This window comes from Cannabis sativa, chromosome 7 (genome assembly GCF_029168945.1).
Source record: "Cannabis sativa cultivar Pink pepper isolate KNU-18-1 chromosome 7, ASM2916894v1, whole genome shotgun sequence".
In the NCBI taxonomy this organism is placed as follows: Eukaryota; Viridiplantae; Streptophyta; class Magnoliopsida; order Rosales; family Cannabaceae; genus Cannabis; species Cannabis sativa.
In genome coordinates this window covers 56,303,982-56,323,273 of record NC_083607.1, presented here as the reverse complement: position 1 = coordinate 56,323,273, position 19,292 = coordinate 56,303,982, and the positions used below count along the sequence as shown (strand labels likewise).

Sequence of the window (19,292 nt, the reverse complement as noted above, 5' to 3'; positions counted from 1 at the left end):
AGGATAAATGCTATTTTGGACCCTGTATTTTGTAAAAGTTACCGATTGGATCATCTATTTTGTTAAACAATAAAATGGACCCTGTATTTTCTAAAATGTTAAAAATAGGACCCTAAACTTAATTTTTAACAATTTTTTTTTTAATATAACCAACTTAAAGACAATCCCTAACATGAACAGACACAGAAAATGTTAACAATTTATCATAACACCTTTAGATCATATTATTATTAAATTTTATTTTGACCAAAAATCAGTTCAGGGTCCTATTTGTACCATTTTAGAAAATATAAGGTCCATTTTATGATTTAACAAAACAGAGAGTCCAATTAATAATTTTTACAAAAAAAAAAAAAAATCTAAAATAGTATTTACCTTTAAAACTATACATAACATTACGCAAGCACTATATATTTTAATGAAATTATATCTAGGACATATAATAAATTATGAAATAAATAACATATTTGAAAGTGTGATGTTTTAACTGATCAAATTTCAATTGTATTAGTTAATATTGCATATCGTCATTATTGGTATAAAAGACCAACACTAATCACACCGGCGCCCTTCTCTCATTGGTGGACAATAGTTTTTATTAAAATAATAACCCTTATAATATTATCATATACTAAAACAAAACAAAATATATGTGTCTATATATAAAAGATCAACAACTTAATCAACTCATAAAAGATGGCTTCAAAACTAGTAATAATAATTATTGGGGGGTGGCTATGGCTGCAGGCACTAAGAGCAAGCCCACAAACCAAGTTGTTGAACCAAGGATGCAGCCAGTACAATGCCACAGATTTTGCTGATTTCTTCTCCAATCTCAACGCCACTTTCTCCGATCTCGAGGCTCAGCTTCGAGACGGAGATAAGCGGTTTGCAACGGCGCAGCAGGCACGAGGATCAGATCCTGTCTATGCCATGGCACAGTGCAGGAACTACCTCTCGAGTGCCGACTGCGCCGCTTGCTTTGCAGCTGCAGAGAAGCAAATTCGCAATTGCTCTGCAGCCAATGGTGCTCGTGTCATATACGATGGCTGCTTTCTCAGGTAAAACATCATTATACACATAATTAACTACATAAATTTTACTAATACCACATCATTTATTATTCTTTATACAAATTAATATTGGGATTATATATGTGAGATTTATTATTGATTTACATATATACATGTATTTATAGATGTAAAATGTGATATTAAATTATAGTTTTTTTTTTTAAAAAATTTTTTATATGAATAGCATTAGTAGTTTATGTGGTAGTTAGTTGGTAACTATCTTCCTAAGTTTTTAGTTTTTTTCTTTTTTTTTTAAAAATATTTTATTTTAAGTTAAATAGTCAATTTTTGTTTTAGAATTTTTTTTTGTTCTTTCAAAAATTTTCTTTTTAAAATGTATTGATTTGATTCGAATCAGTAGTCTTACCCCATGGGGCATGGTTTTCTTTTTGATGTCATCCCATATTAATATTATTTTAGGCACTAATTTTGTTCTTACACTTACCCTAAAAAAAAAGAATTTATTTTTTATTTTTTTTACAAATATTTTTATTATTTTTAAATATTGTTCTAGTCTATTGAATAAAATAGTTGAGGTCATCTATTGCTGAAAAAATAATGAGGTCATTGCTTGTAGAATTTGAAAATGCCATATTGCTTCAGCAATTAGCTAATATTGTCAAAAGATTAATAAAATAAAATCTTATCCTAAACTTTATTATTAACTAATATCAATCCAATAAAAGACAAAGAGCAGCCGTTGAACTTGAAATTTATATTATATATTATATATATTTCTACATAAAATAATAAAACTATATAAAAATTCTAAAGTTGTGACTAATTGCAAGAAGTCCCAGTTACATAATTAATATAACAATAAATATACTTTAGTGATATATATAATAATTATTGAACATACTAAATCAATTATACATATTTTATTTTTTCTGTTTGACACGAAATCCATTATAATTTAGTGCTCTATTAACTGATAGGGCCATGTAGGAAAAACGTGGTTGGACTATAAAAAGAATATATGTATAATTATGCACACTAATAAAAAATTGAAGGACTCTATAGTTTATTAAATGACTATTTACATTTAAAAGGAAAATAAAAAATACATACATTGCACATATAACAGAATTATTATATATATTTTGAGTTGATTAATTTATCAAAAGAAATAAAAAGTTAATGGATGAAATTATATATTGTAATGACAAATAATGGCTACTGGTATAGTTGACACATTAAATTTTAGGTAAACACTCACTTAGCAGAGCCACAAAATTATAAACTTGTGGAATAGTATAATTCTATAGTAGAGTTTTTATCTAAAAATAGATTTAAGATTAAACAAATTATATTTTAATTAAGAGGTTTAAGAAATTATAATTAAATAGAGTTATATTAAAAAAAAATTTAAAACACCAAAACATATTAATGTAACAACAATAACAATAAACAATCGTTAATACTACATTATAATAGAATTATTTTTAAGTAAATATAATATTTATGCATATATTATAATTTAGAATAAAATTATTTATTCTACGTAAATAAATTTATAACATAGATGTATATATTTTATTGAGATGTAATTATTTTTATATAGATGTATACATTATTAATACGAGATTTAAAAAATGTATATATAATTACAATTTAGAGGTTATTTTTATTTATATTTGACTCAAATTGGGACTTTAATGTTTTTTTTCATAATAAATTAGAAATTATTTTTGAATAGAGTAATCTTAAATAGAAATTCTAATGTATATTGTGCACACATAACAATGATAATAACATGATAAATTAAGGTACGAGACCAATGGGTTCTTCGACCAAACTACTCTCCCAGGCAATGTAGGAATCTGTGGTAAGCAAACCATACCTCGCAGTGTCGTGGCTGCGTTCACTTCCACTGTCGATGATGTCTTATCAACTCTTCAAGCCGTGACGCCCAAGATTAATGGGTTTTTCGCGGCGGAAAAGAGGCAAGTGCCCGTGAGCGTAGCAGGGGGCAGAAACTTGACGGTTTATGGCGTGGCGCAATGCGCGCAGACAGTGAGTAGAAGTGGCTGCCTTGATTGCCTGAAAGTGGCCTATGTCAACCTCCAAAATTGCCTTCCTGACTCGGACGGTAGGGCGGTCGATGCCGGATGTTTTCTTAGGTACTCAAATACTTCATTCTTTGCTGATGATCAGACAACCAATCTAGCTCCTTTCTTGAATGGTTAGTTATTTATTTTCTTAATTAATTAACTAATGTTTTGTTTATTTTAATTATTAATAAATAATAAAACAATAATGACAAATATTTAGCGGATCAAAGTAATCAATATAATTGACACTAAGAAATGCTAAAGGACACAAGTGGTGCCTAACACCCTCTTACGTGTCAATATCGCTACTGGTACAACTAAGTACCGGGTCCCATATAATTTAATATAATAACTTTTAGGGAGTATCACTAGCCAATCGTAACGCGACATGTTAAGAAAGTGCTAGGCACCACTAGTACCTAATAGCAATGCTCAATTGACACTCTGTCAACGTCCATCTCAATCTTAAGAAATCAGTTAAGGCTAAAGCTATATATAGACATAAGTCCTCAACGGAATTAACAAATTCAAGATATAAGTCAGCTGCCTTGCAAACTTAGTCTTAAGTGGGTATTTTTTTTTTTTTTTGAAAGAAAAACATAATTCATTAAAATAAATTTGTTATTACGAAAAAACTCAAAAATTGTGGACAAGTATTTGTCTAAACACAATTCCCTAAATTAGTAACAGAGGTTGCCAGTATGTAGGCAACACCATTCGTCGAATGCGGAATGGCATTACAAGAACCATCACCAACAACAACTAATAAAGAATAGATATATAATAAAATAGATTGAAAAATAAAATTAGTGTGAAGCTTATTAATTCAATCAATTGCCACAATAGAATCGCTATTAATATGGATAAACTAAAATCAAATTGATGCGCAAGAGTCAAACCCAGATGAATGGTAAGCATTTTCGCCACATTAATAGAAAAATCACCTAACACACCTGATGACCACGCCAATCAAACCACCCCCGCTGCATCCTGTATCACTCCTCCCAGTCCGACAAAGCCCCTTCCCCAAACCACGGACGCATCCATCGCTAGAGCAAAGGATTCAGGAGGAGGTGGCAACCATTGAGTAGGTCGCTTTACACCTGGGTTTGCAAGGCTCATTCCCAATTAAAGGTCTCGCCGACCATACTTCTTAAACTATGATAGATGGTTATGGACTAAATCTAGAACAACATCCAATCTTGACTGCTTGTTGCCAAATAATACTTAGTTTCTATCATACTATAACCACAAAAGGGTTGTCATCATCAATTCAAAAGTCTCACGGGATAGCCTGTCATAGAGAAATAAGAGAATTTCTTCCATTTGTCCATATACACATCGACGGAGCACCGAACACACCCCCAACCGATGCCACACTGGAGACAAGCCAGAACACAAAAATAGGGCATGCTCAAGAGTTTCAGATTCTTCTCCGCATCGTGAACAACAAAGAGGTACATGAACTTTCTGAGAGATAAGTTGTGCTGCTATGGTAACGCCAAATGGAACATACGATAAACAATTTTTTTTACCTTTGGTGACATATTAAGATTCCATACTTCATTCTACAAACGAGTTAACTGGGATAAATCTGCCACTCCCTCCTCAACCTGAAGCGACCACGCCAATGAGTAGCTACTCTTGACATTTCAAATGAATTATACTTTTCTTTTCAAATGGGATGGATTTCACTTATTCCACTCATCGTAAAGATAATGAGTGTTGCTCTTAGACACCAACAAAGTGATGTCTTTTAAATTTAAATGTTTATTTGTTTTTTTTTTTTTTTTTTGGAGCAATTATTGAATTAAATATGTAATAGAAATTCAATATTTAATTATTGAGAAATGTGAATCACCATAATTTATTGAGAAATTCAAAAAGGCATATGTGTGTCTAACACATTTTTTGGTCATAATAGTATTGATAGAATTAAGTATCGAGTCTTATATAGCTTAAGGTAATAACATTTAGAGAATATCACTAACCAACTTATGAACTTAACTCATACTATCCTATGGATGAGTCTCTACTTTACACTATGGCTAATTTCGACGAAACCTCAAGCTCACTCACTGCTCCTCTTTCGACCCCTCTTGCACTTACACCCTCTCCTATGTGTAGAAAATCGACTTCAAATAAGTTAGACTTCCTTTATGAGAGCTTTCTTATGTTCCAGATGAAAATAAAATTACTTAAGATTCTCTTCCTCTCTTAAATCTATATCAACCTTTCACTAAGACTCCTTCCACCTTTACTAGATCCATTAAAGCACTTATTAAACCATCCTTCAGAGCTCCAAAAGAATATATTCAAGCCTCCAAATTCAGCCAGTGCCAACTTGCACCAACACCAGAAGTCCAATTTGTGACTCTTAAAATTCCACCTAAACTCTCTCCATAATGGATGGCACAAGATTATACGCACATCCACTTTGGTGCTATTCGCCTTGCTCTAAATTATCATGGCAGGAAAGGACTTCCAGTTAGCGCTCGTATTGGTCTTCTTGATACTCGAATGAGAAAATATCAACATGCAAGTATAGCTACTATTGAAACTACTTTAAATGCAGGAACATTGGTCGTCACTCTGTTTCCTAATTTCAACATGTCTCTCAGAGATAATTGGTTGACTGATGCTTTTAAAGTAGAAGTGCAACAATAAGAGTAGACCAAGGTCCAACTTCTCTTGGCGACCCACTCCATTATTAGATGCCATATCGACTCCAAAATCATGCTCTTGATCTTAACATCTCTCAAGCACAAGACGCTTTACTTATCTCAATTGATTCCAAACAAGTACCGACATGTCCCAAAGCAAATGACCACTAAAGAACTCACAAAGCTTTTATCCAAATCGTGGGTCAGCAACTATGAAAAGCTTCACAAGCCACAGCCCATGGTTCAAACCACAATCGAGCCTTCCTACCACATAAAAGAAGATGGATTTGTTGAAATTATTTTTGACAGAAGCCAAACAAAACTACCTAGCTATTTTTGCACCCAATATGGCATCACACCCATCCAGCCAATAGATGAAGAGATTATGTACTTATTCCCAAGGAAAGCCAATTTATGCTTTTGAATCCTCAAACGGGCATAAATGCTGGGATGTTTGTAGCTACAAAAGTTGTCTAGAAGATGATAAGCCATCAGGACATCCCACTCCAGGAAAGCAACTCAAGCAAAAGCTAGAAAAGGGCAACAAAAACATCAGTCTATTAGGCTAATCATTCAGAAAATTTGACTATATATAGTCAAATACTCTACACTAAAGGGCTACAATCAACCTATACTAGAACCCACCAGATGGGATTCAGATGATTCTTCAATAGCTTCACTGCCACAAATAGTCTTGCCTTGTTACAAAAAACAAGCAAAATGGATGAAGAAGTATGGAGAAAAATTTCCAGGACCAGCTATTCAACCATCAGTTCAATCACTTCCTAATCCAAACATAATAATCCCCAATACATCCATTGATTATGATGTACATTTCCCTCTTCTCAAGTGGTTTGAAAAAACTAAAGAGCAAGGTACCACTTCCCACCAACTAAAAATTCAAAATCCTATAGCTAGAAATATTGATGGAACTCTACAAAAGGTCTCTACATCAGAAGAAGTATTTAATTGGCAAACAAAAAATATAATTGCCCATAACCATATCTTAAAATGGGTAGAAAAAAAAAATCGCCCACACAGAGAAAATGGTCAAACAACAATCACAAGACATGATCATTGAAAAGTTGACAAAAAGATTCAACAGACGCATTACGAACTCATGGCTATCATAAAAATCAAATTCTATTCTGATGTTATTATTCTTGGGAAAGGAAACTGAAATAAAAGCCGTGAAAACCCAGTAAGAATCTCTTAAAAAAGCTATTTTTTTCAAAGAGAAGCATACTCTACAGGGTCTCAATCAACACTTTTTGGAGGAAATATAATGCTTTTTAGAGAAAATACAATATCAGTGCCATGGTAGTTTTCAACATTGCCAAAGACTTCTCTGACATCACCTTTCTTAGTCTCTTCACAAGAACACTCACTTCTCCAACTTAGACCAATGCTTGACAAAAATCAATAACAACAAAAAACCAAGAAGGAAAAGAAAAAAATAAAGCCTAGATAATTCTCCTCCACAAGCATCCTCCCTATCGTAAAAAGAGCCCAAACAATTCATGGCTCAACGAATTGTGACTAATCCTATTTCTATCATGATCCATTAAATAGATGAAGAACTTGACAATGAAGGAAATCAGTCCTCTTCCTCTGGCCAAGAAGAGACTTCTGAAACTTGGTCCTAAGATTCAGATACTAGTGACAAGTCTCAAGATTCAGATACTAGTGAAGATGACGTACCCCCTCATTTAATGGCCCAATCTGCTAAACCTAAATTGAGCCTATTGTCAAAAGTGAAGATGAAAGTGAAGAAGAAGTAGCTACAATAAAACTAGAATCCAATCATCATCAAATGAGTAAATTATATTCCGAATTTCAAACTTTTACTTTTGATGACATTCTCCCATCTAAGTGGCGAGAAAAATTTCAAGAATTCCAAGCTTGGCTTAGCCTGGAAACATAAAATCCACAGGCATAAACGAGGATGACCCTTTTGAATTTTATCTCAAGATTCACCGAAACTTTTCAAGATTGGTAGACAAGCTTAGGAGAATATAGAGAAATGAATTTCTTGCAACTCCTATATGTCGCAAATGCCCTAAGCTATCTCTATGTCAAGTTTTGTGGCCAAGACGCACAAATAACTGAAAGACTCCAAGTAGAGTTTTTCAAGCTCAAGTGTTGTTCAATGGATAAAAGAGACTTGAACAACATTATAAGTGAATGCCTCAACGATTTTACCAAATAGGTGGCATTGATGATCCAAATCTAAAGCAAGCCTTCCTTTCCTCTATTCCAGAGCCACTTGGCGGAGAAACTTTCAGGCTACTCTTTGTATTGGGAAAAAGCCTAACGGATGCCACAATTGGTGAAATTTTCCAGCTAGTAAGGTCCTTGAAAACATGTGCTCCCAAAAGAAATTTCTCCAGAAATTTATGAAGTAATTTAAGAAAATAGGCAAAGGTTGTAGTAGACAAGATTTACTCATCAAATACTCTTCTGAATTTTCGTGTTCTTGCAAAAAACCCAAGGAACAGAAACAAGTTCAAGATGTTCAAGCTCTCAAAGTACAAGGGCGCAAAATAATTTTTTTGTGAAGGAAGTGTGACTTTTGGAAAAAAATATGATCGTTGCTATGTATGTGGAAAAAGGGGTCATTATGTAAAACGACGTCCTCAAGGAAAAATAATCAAGCTTCTCTCACATATTCAACAAATGACTAGGATTTCTCTAAGGAAGATGGCATAGAGTCAATCTTCTTCACATATGATGAATTTAACTCAGAATCTCTTTGTGCATTCGAACAATGGAGTGATTCGAACACTTCAGATTATTAAATGTCCATTGTTCGTACGATGCAACCATCCATTGTCATCATTGTGCAAGTTCTTCCAACAAAATATGTCAAGCCGATAAAAGTGTAAACATTTTTTTGACATGAGAGCGTCATACGCGAACCTTGATATTATTTCTAAAGAATATTGGAGAAAAGGGAAACAATACTTTCATGCTGCAAATGGAAGTATTTTTTGCACAAAATTCATCAGCAAACCAATTTGGTTGCAGTTCTTCCCAGGGTGTTCTGTTACTCACAAAATTATCCAAAAAAGACTTAATTGTCAGCTTTGATTTTTACACAAAGAAGAATGGTTTGTGTATTCTTCTTAGTGGACTTGGTTACAAATAACATTTTGCTCCATGGGAAGCCATATCAAACTTATTCTTAATGTCCAATGACCTATTTCATCAAATCAACAAAGAGCTCATTGACGTCTCATGTGCCAATAATCATCTCAAGTTCCTAAAGAAATGTGACCATGCTTTATGAAAAAATAAACAATTCTTCATAAGCCTTCTTTTAATCCTAATGAAGATATAAACCCTACAAAGTCTAGTCACCCAGGCATGAATCCAGAACATCAATAAATGGCATCCACTGAATGTAAAGAGTTATAGCAGCAGGATTTAATAAAGTTAACTTCCTCTCCATGGGCATGTCATGCATTTTATGTCAATAATCGATCAGAGCAAGCTCAAGGAAAGCAAAGGTTCGCCATCAACTACAGGCCCCCTAAATGAGTTCTTTGCAGATGATAAATCTCCAATACCAAATAAGAATTTATTATTTTCCAGGTTATCCAAAGCCCATATTTTTCTTGAAATTCGATCAAAAAGTGGGATTTTGGCAAGTAGGCATCAAACCAGATGACTGGCCCAAAACAACATTTTTCATTCAAAATTATCATTTTCAATGGATCATCCTACCATTTGGGCTCAAAACTGCTCCTTATTTATTCCAAAAGGCTATGACCAAGGTATATGGCCTAATATTGGAAAGGATCTCATCTATATTGACAATATTTTGCTTTTTCCTCCTATTGAAAAAGCCCATCAATCGTAACTGGCCCAATTTTCTTTTATTACTAAAGCCCATGGTATCATGTTGTCTAAAAAGAAAATAATTATTAGACAGATGCAAATAGAATTCCTTTGGATGAAATTATCCAAATGACCAAATGAAGCCCCAATAACATATAGCCCATGAACTACTCAAATTCTCAAGTGAAAATCTCATGAAAGTCCAAGTCCAACAAGTCTTGGGCATCATCAATTATTTGTGAGAGTTTGTTCTCAGACTTTCTGTATTGACAAGACCACTCAACTATATGCTCTAGAAGAATAGTTTAGAATGGTCATATGACCAAACTATAGCAGTCAAAAATTTGAAGCAAATCATGCAGAATCTATAAATCTACAACCCTTATAGATTCCCTCTGACAAAAAATGTGTTCTTTAAACAGACGCCAATGACCAACATTGGGGTGTTTTCCTTCTTGAGCAAGATGAGCAGGGGAAAGATAAATATGTTGATATAAGAGTGGTCACTTCAAAGAATCTCAGCTCCATTATCATTCAACACTCAAAGAGTTAATTGCAATTAAGATGGAAATCATAAAATTTGAGTTCCACCTCATAGGCCATCATTTGTTGGTGGAAATCAATTTTCTTGCATCAAAAGGCACTACAAGAAAAAGTACTTTTGTCGGCGAGTTTTGAGACTGGCAACATGGTATGATAATTACTCTTTTGAAATAAAACACCTTCCTAGAAAAGAAAACATTTTGGTCGACCTTTTATCTAAACCTACATCTATAAATATGGTATCTTCACATCTTCTGCAAACCATCTCCTTAATTATCTACAACTCTTCCCATACCATTCCATATGTATATATAATGACATCATCATCATCATCGCAAAATAATTGCTCATTTCCCCAAGAGGCAAAGCTCATCCTTTCCAAATCAAAAAAGACAGCAAAAGAAAGGGCCTCTCACAGGAATATTTATACTCACAACCAAATTCTCTCTAAACTTGGACCCTATTTTCAACATGATTTTCTAATTTACCCAAAGTATCATTTTTCCAATTTTGTCCCCCTCCGGACTGCACTATTCACTCCAAAATCTATAGCCCATCTTTTTTGGTACCGAACATGCATCTGTACGATCGATGTCAAAGTCCAAAATATATGGCTTTTCACATTGCTATACAGTCTTTCCTTGAACAAGAAAAAATTAAGCCAGCCTACCAAATCCAAATAGACCTTTTATCTTGGTACGCTCCTCTAGAGGAGTGGAAAAAAATATTTTGGGGTGGATGGAAAAAGGTTCGCAACAATAGGCACATCTGTATTTATCCATCAGGACCGCATGTAGCCAACATGATAGATTGCTACATTGTCTTTCTTATCAGTCTTAATGTAAAATTGGACGAGAACAAGAAAATAGTTTACGATCCCACCTTTGAACTATACGGCTCCCAAGAAGGACCTTTCAGAGAAATTTCAGAGTACATGGATCTCCAAAAAGTTTTTTTTTAAAAAAAACCAGACTATTCTACCAGAAATTTGGCCAAAAATAGAAGTTGATGCCCCATGAAAAATGTTTCCCTCATATTATTGACGACACATAGAAAATGCTCTAGAAAAATTCTAAATTTATGTTAAAATTCACAATCAAGTTCAAGCCCTTAAAGAAAAGAAGAAAAATTCATCACTGTTCAAAGAAACAGACAATGTAAGGGTCCTACTCCATAAAATAAGCATTTTTGAGGATTCACAAGATCTATACATGGACTAAAAAATCAATTAGAATCCCTATCTCTTTCAATACAATGAACTAGAATGGGAGATGGTTTATTCTGAATATGAGCCATGTCCACCAGCTGGAAGTGACGAAGATGATGAACAATCAAGTTGGCACCCACTTTAAGAGAACTCTAATTATGACTTTGACTACAATACTGACTACGAGCCAATTATAAACTGCTCATAAGTAGTATAAAGAGATTTCATATCTCTTACTTTTTTAAGATAGCAATAAATGGAAAATTTCTTGATAGTCATGATGTTTGTAGGAAATTTTCCTAATCGTTTGTTTGTCGGTTCGTCATTTTCTATGTTTGTCAGTTTATCATTTTGTTGGTTTTTTTATTTGTTGTCATTTTGTCATTTTCTATACTTTTATGTTTGTGGGAAATTTTTAGGAAGTTTCTTATTTTGTATCCTACCCCATATAGATGACTATATATAGAGTCATCCTTTTTATTGTAAGGGGCATCAAAAAGCATTCTACCAAATAAAATTTCTAGTATTTTTCTCTTAAAATGTTCTTTTTTCTTTAAGAGATTTTTGAAATAGTGATAGTGTGCATTATAGGTGGTCATACTGAAAATATTACAGTTATGAGTTAAGTATCACTCAAATGTAAGTTTAAGACACAACTGGTGTCCAATATAGCAAATAGCAATGCTCTAATTTATTACTATATCTATTGATTATTAATTTTCAATAGGAAGTAGTTCAAGAAAGAAGACCATAATTGGAGGAATAGTAGGTGGTGTAGGTGCTCTAACACTCATCATCATACTTGGAATTTTCATTTGGTTTAAAAGATATTCTAAAAAATCACAACCAGTTGCTAGAGGTAATAATGTATATTTAACCATTGATATCATTTCATATAAATTTATATATATCTACATATATTAATTTCATGATGGAGGATTATGTATTATTTTCATTTTTTAACAATATTAATTCTTAGAAATTGAATTAAACATATAACTCCCTCATTCAGGTAACATATTGGGAGGTACAGAATTACAAGGTCCAGTAAATTTTAAGTACAATGATTTGAAACATGCAACAAAAAATTTCAGTGAACAAAATAAACTTGGGGAAGGTGGTTTTGGTGATGTTTACAAGGTGAAGATGATAATTTATAAATATATGATCAATTCTTATTTATAGCATTTATGATTTTTGTTTCTTAAATTGATTGAAATTAATTAAATAAACAGGGGAGTCTGAAGAATGGAAAAATCGTAGCAGTGAAAAAACTAGCAATAGGAAAAACAGAAAGAGGAAAAGCTGATTTTGAGAGTGAAGTGAGGCTTATAAGCAATGTTCATCACCGGAATTTGGTGAGACTTCTTGGCTGTTGCAACAGTGGACCACAACTTCTTCTTGTCTACGAATTCATGCCAAATAGCAGCCTCGACAGATTTTTATTTGGTAATTATTAATATATATTACAAAATATATAGTATATATATAGGGACACGATTTTGTCTCGTTAATGTACTTTCACAGTACTTTCACAGAATGTATTCTACGATGTAAGACCGCCGTTAAATGGGATAGTTATTTGATCTGAGTGCTGAAGTTGATCTAGGAGTAATTAGGGTTAAAAAATGGTAACGTACCCTGAGACCCGTACAATGGAATACATTCTGTATTTTGCTACAAAATCGGCTGCCTATATATATACTCTCAAATTTCTTTTTTTTTTGAAATGAAATAACAACTTCATTGAAATATTAGTATTTAGAGTACAAAAGAGCTTTTAGATCGGTCCAAACATTGTACTCAAAAACACTACGACCAAAGAAAAATCGAGAATATCTTGCCACAACATGAACAACTCGATTTGATAATCGTCTAATAAAACGTATACTTACAAAAGGTAAAGAAGATAGTAAAATCTGGCAATCGTAGGAATTTCTTTTTAGTTGTTGAATATAGAGCAAAATTATGTCATCTTATTATTATTGTATAATTGTACCACCAAATTTCAACATTACTATTAGCTGATGCTCCACCCCATTACAAAGTGGTCACAATTGTTATAGTTAGCAATTTTTTGTAAAACTTATTCACTTGAAATAATCTAATTTATTCATCATATAATTACTCTTCCTTTTTAGTTAATAAATATTTATATTTTTTTGTAGGAGAGCAGAGAAGAGGAAATTTGAGTTGGAGTGAAAGGCATAATATAATAATGGGGACAGCAAAGGGTCTAGCTTACTTACATGAGGAATTTCATGTGTGCATAATACATAGAGACATTAAAACAAGTAACATTCTTTTAGATGATAATTTCAACCCTAGAATTGCTGATTTTGGTTTGGCAAAACTTTTGCCTCAAGATCGATCTCATCTCAGCACTAGATTTGCAGGAACTTTGTAAGTCAAATTTATTAATTAATTCATCCTAACCATTCAAATGATTCATGTAACATTAATTAATAGTAATTATTAATCATTATCAGGGGTTATACAGCACCTGAATATGCAATTCATGGTCAATTGTCAGAAAAGGCTGACACTTATAGTTATGGTGTAGTTGTGCTTGAAATCATAAGTGGCCAAAAGAGCACTGAGATTAAAGAGAGTGATCCAGATGGTCAGTACCTCCTTCAACGGGTAATAATTATTAATCTTTTTCCTAATTAATGTATAATTAAGGCTCATGTTGTGTGGCTAAATTATTTGCAAATTTCATGGAACAAAAAAAAGTATTTTTAATATTATATGACAATGTACATGGTAGTTAGTTGATAGTTCTTGCACATTTTTTTATAAAATTTAAAATAATTTAACGTGCTGAAAATAATGTTCAAACAGTCTATTGCACACATGCATATTTAATTTTATACATGTGTGAAATAAACAGTTTGAAACATATTTTTTACAATGCAAATTATTCTGAATTTTTTAAAATTTTGTAGGATGTCTTAAATAATACAAATATATAGTATCTTATAAAGCAATTAAGATATTCAAACATTAACAACAAAAAAAGGTACATCGGTACACATATTATTTTTTTTTTTTTTTGCGGTGTACCATAAAAAAGCACCCTATATTATAAAAGAAAACTTTATGTACATTATAGGTTATAAAAAAAAATCTCACACATTTTTTTTTTTTGAATAATTTATTATTCCAAAAACTTAGTTCATAGAATTTATTACAGGAATATCTATAAGCTAATTATAATTACAATGTATTAGTTAAAATATTTTTTATAAAATATCAAATTTATTTACAGGCATGGAATCTTTATGAGAACAAGAAGCACATAGAATTGGTGGATGAAAAGTTAGAGGTGAATGAGGAGGAAGAAGAAACATTGAAGAAAATTATAGAGATTGCTCTTATGTGCATACAATCATCCCCAACCATGAGGCCTACAATGTCTGAAGTTGTGGTTTTACTCAAAACAAAAAAGTCATCGGTATTGGAGGAGTCTCGGCCACTGACTAAACCTGTCTTTGTTGATGCTAACCAACATCCACGAGAAGACAGAGAGACTTCTGGTTCTACTGCTTCATCTACTAATACCTCTAATGCTACTACATCCATATCTCAACTTTTTGGTCGTTAGTTCAACTTATTTTCTCGACTTTTAGGTTGTTAATTCAACTTAATTTGATCAACTCTTGTATTTATTTCGTTAAGGATTTGTTAGGTATACCATATTATATTGTAGAGTATAATATTGATCTATATTAATTTTAACTTATATTCTTACTAATGTCATAAACTTTATTTTTTGAGAAAAAAAGTTGAAACTTAGACTTTTTCCACCACTTACCAGCCCTAGAATAATGCAAAAGGGAGTGGGAGTTGGAGTCGATATGGTTAAGACAAATGGAGCAGTAAGGGTTATCAAAAAATTTCTTGTTGAAGAGGTTTAGTTTGGAGGAAAGAAGATGATGGAAAGCTTTCTAGATAAAATGTTTGATTTTAGGGGGGATATTAGATGACCAAACAGCCTTCCACCAAGGCTTAAAGGAAATCGAGTTTGAGACACTAGGGTAAGGGTTGTAAAAATTTGTAAGGTGATAAGCGGAGTTGACGGTTATGCTACTAGAGGGGTCATGTCTCCAAATGAGAAAGTCCCTGTTGAAAGGATCAATGGGGACATTAAGAACGGATTGAATAAAGCTATCATCCAAGAAATGGTTAAGCTTATTCGTATCACATTGTCTATCCTCCTTGATAAAAAAAAATGCAACAGTATTTTCAGGTGGATTTCAGCCATTTTTAAAAGATAATTCCCTACTATCTGGTAACCAATTCGAGTTAGTGATGTCGACTGACTTACCATCTCCAATTTTCCAGACCAGACCTTTGGAAAGAAGGTTTCTACCCCAAAGGAGACTTCTCCAACAAAAGGAAGGGTTATGACCAGTAGAAGCTTGAAAAAAGTCATTGTGTTTCAAATATCTTTCTCTTAAAAGAGAAGCAACCAAGGAATCAGGGTTGGTAAAGATGCACCAAGCCTGCTTGGCCAACATAGCTTGATTATGGTGCTTATTTGACGAAACCCAAGACCCCTATAGAATTTTGACCTACACAGTTGATCCCATCTTTTCCAATGAACTTTCTGCCTATTTTCCAAAGATCCCCACTAGAAATTAACCATGAGACTGCTAAAGTGCTTACTGGTAGAAATAGGAAGTCGGTAACAGGACATGGCATAAGAGGGAATAGCTTGGATAACCGATTTGAGTAGAACTTCTTTGCCAACTTAGGAGAAAAGCTTTTGGTTCAAGATTGCTAGCTTTCTGAAGAATGAAAAAGGAAGGGGAATTTTTAGAGTGGGAAAGGCATTGGGAAAAACTTAGATATTTATCAATGAACGGTTTGACCTTCATGTTGAGAGAGGTGAGGAAATGGGATTTGTTAGAAGGACTTATGTTTGGGAAGAAGAGTATGGAGGATTTAGTGAAGTTAACAGTTTGGCCCGTGGCCTTATTATAGAGAAGGAGAATGTCCTTGATGGTGGCACAGTTCTAAGCTTTGACCTGAGTGAAAAGCAAGCTATCATCCACGAAGAGGATGTGGGAAATGGACGAAGCAGAATGGCAAATGGAAAGGCCATGGAACAAGTTATGGTGGGTTTTGTGGTTGATGATAGCCGAAAGACCTTCAGCCACCAAGAGGAAAAGGTTGGGCGAAAGAGGGTCGCCTCGTCTAATTTCTTTGGAAGGTTGGATAGGGTTAGACAGATTATTGTTAATGCAGAGCCGAAATGAAACAGAGGAAATGCATCTAAGAATTAGAGATATGAGCTTGGGAGGAAAACCTAACTAGTGCATGATTTGACTAATGAAGCCCCATTCAACTTTGTCAAAGGCTTTCTCCATATCTAATTTAAGAGCAGCCCAGCCCACCTTTCCAGACTTCCTAGTAGTGATAGCATGAATAATTTCATTGGCAATGATAATGTGATAAAAAATAATACGATTATGGAGAAAAGCGGCTTGGTTATGAGAGATGAGTTCATTCAGAACATTTTTAAGTCTGTTAGCCACCATTTCAGAAACCACTTTGTATATGGTGGAACAGAGGCTAATGGGCCAGAAGTCCTTAACTCTGGAGGCCTCCTTAATCTTAGTAATAAGAACAAGGATAGATGTGATAAAAAAATAATACGATTATGGAGAAAAGCGGCTTGGTTATGAGAGGTGAGTTCATTCAAAACATTTTTAAGTCTGTTAGCCACCATGTTAGAAACCACTTTATATATGGTGGAATAGAAGCTAATGGGCCAGAAGTCCTTAACTCTGGAGGCCTCCTTAATCTTAGGAATAAGAACAAGGATAGTCTCGTTGATGGGAACGATGTTGGCATCAGAGTTAAGAATGTGAAGAACAACATTGCAAATATATTTACCAATAGTATGCCAATTATTTTGATAGAAGAAGGGATTTAGCCCATTAAGACCAGGAGCTTTATCCCCCGCGAGTTAAAAAAGAGCCCGTTTGACCTTAGCAAAATTAAAAGTATGGGCCAGGTAATCATACTGTTGGCTAGTAACATGCTTGGTGACACCCTTAAGAACAGTGTTAATGGACTCCTGATCGATGCCTTTGGAAGTGAAGAGATCAGAATAGAATTGAACAAAGGTGTTAGTAATATCTCTGAGGCTGGTGACAGAAGAATTGTCATCCAAGGTGAGCGCCTTAATGAAGTTGTTTCTTTTTCGTGCAGAAGCCCGATTGTGAAAGTATTTCGTATTCTTGTCACCAGCTTGAAGCCAATTAGCATGTGACATTTGTTTCCAAAAAACTTCCTCTTTATAAAAAATTTTATCGAGAGAGGCTTGGAGTTGGTTGGAAACTTTGACATCACTCGAAGAAATGGAGGATTAGGAGTAAATTTTATCAATGTTCAGTTGTAGAGTCTGAATACTGTTATTAAAATTGTTTTTATCCTTCCCCCAAGAGATCATGTTGTTAATGCAATTATTTTGTTTATTTAGAAAAATGGCAAGAGGAGAGGTGGTATTGTTGTGGTTCTTATCAAAAGTCCAAGTGTTCTGAACCAAATTACAGAAATCAGGCTCCGTGAATGGTTCTCAAAATGAAATCTTGGGTTACTTTTTTTTGGAAAAGGGGGATTACCACCATGAATAAGTTTGATTGCCCTATGATCTGAACCATAAAAGGGAAGATGCTGAAGAGTAGCATGAGGGTAAAGGGTATCCCAAGCCTTGTTAAAACTGTTGGAAATTATTTTACCAGGATCTTAGATCTACTCACAAGTATGTTTTTTAACATCCTAAATAAGAACTTTCTAAAACGATAAATTAAACACATATAAAGTTTAAGAAACCTTACATTGGGTGCAGCGGAACATAATGACTCCTTCCGTTCAGATATCTAGCCCTTGATTCCTTTCTGTAGCAGAGCATTATCAATATCTGAACCTGGATCTCTTTCTCTGAATCCTTGATGCTGAATCTCCTTTGCTGATGATCTTTCTTCACGATCTTCCTCACTATGATTGAGGTATCACTTGATGTGTGTGGGCACTACTCTAATCACTAAGGATTTCGAAATTCAAAGGAAGAAGAAAGAAGAAGTGGTAGCTAAAGATAGGGAGAGAGAAGGCTCAGTTTTTCTGATTCAGAAAGTGTCATGAAAAAGTCTAATTTTTCTGAAGCCTTCACTATCTATTTATAGCATTCCACTAGGGTTAGATTTGAATTATATGGCATTAAAATAATGAAAAAATCAACTTAAAAACCTACAATAGGTGGCCGGCCAAGCATTAGTGGATTGGGCCTTGCTTTTTGCAATTTTGCAATTTTAACACCTTTTGTATCTGATTTTCTCAAAAATGCCAATTTCCTAATTCAATCATTTAAATGCCAATTCTAACTATTTAATAACTATAAATAATTATTAAATAATATTATCATTTATCATATTTATTAATTGAACCATACAAAGTATCATAATTAACAAATATGCCCCTAAAACTCTTTCTTTACAATTTCGCCCTTACTTAGTGAAAAATTCACAAATAGACATAGTCTAATTTGAGAATTATAATTGATTAATCAAAACCAATTACATGAGTCTTACAAGCAATATTATCTCAACTAGTGGGGGGACCATGGGTCTATATAACCGAGCTTCCAATAAGTAGATCAAGAATTTAGCACTAAAATTCACTAACTTATTAATTCTTCGTTGAATCCACGCATAGAACTTAGAATTGCACTCTCAGTATATAGAATGCTCTATATGTTCCACCATATAGACACATCATTAGTTATCCATTGTTATAATCCTAATGTGATCAATGATCCTCAATATGAATGATCTACACTGTAAAGGGATTAAATTACCGTTACACCCTACAATGTATTTATTCCTTAAAACACTTGACCCCG

General features: G+C 33.4%; 1 protein-coding gene across 1 annotated transcript; it reads left to right on the top strand.

Moving 5' to 3' along the window:
• Nucleotides 1-387: 387 nt before the first annotated feature.
• On the top strand, nucleotides 388-15,630 carry LOC115697405 (cold-responsive protein kinase 1). The gene is made up of 8 exons (XM_030624389.2): nucleotides 388-1,061; nucleotides 2,843-3,258; nucleotides 12,108-12,239; nucleotides 12,393-12,520; nucleotides 12,616-12,829; nucleotides 13,549-13,783; nucleotides 13,870-14,023; nucleotides 14,652-15,630. The coding sequence occupies exons 1-8, from the start codon at nucleotides 697-699 to the stop codon at nucleotides 14,985-14,987; spliced, it is 1,980 nt and encodes a 659-aa protein (XP_030480249.1). The 5' UTR covers nucleotides 388-696; the 3' UTR covers nucleotides 14,988-15,630.
• The last annotated feature ends 3,662 nt before the right edge of the window (nucleotides 15,631-19,292 follow it).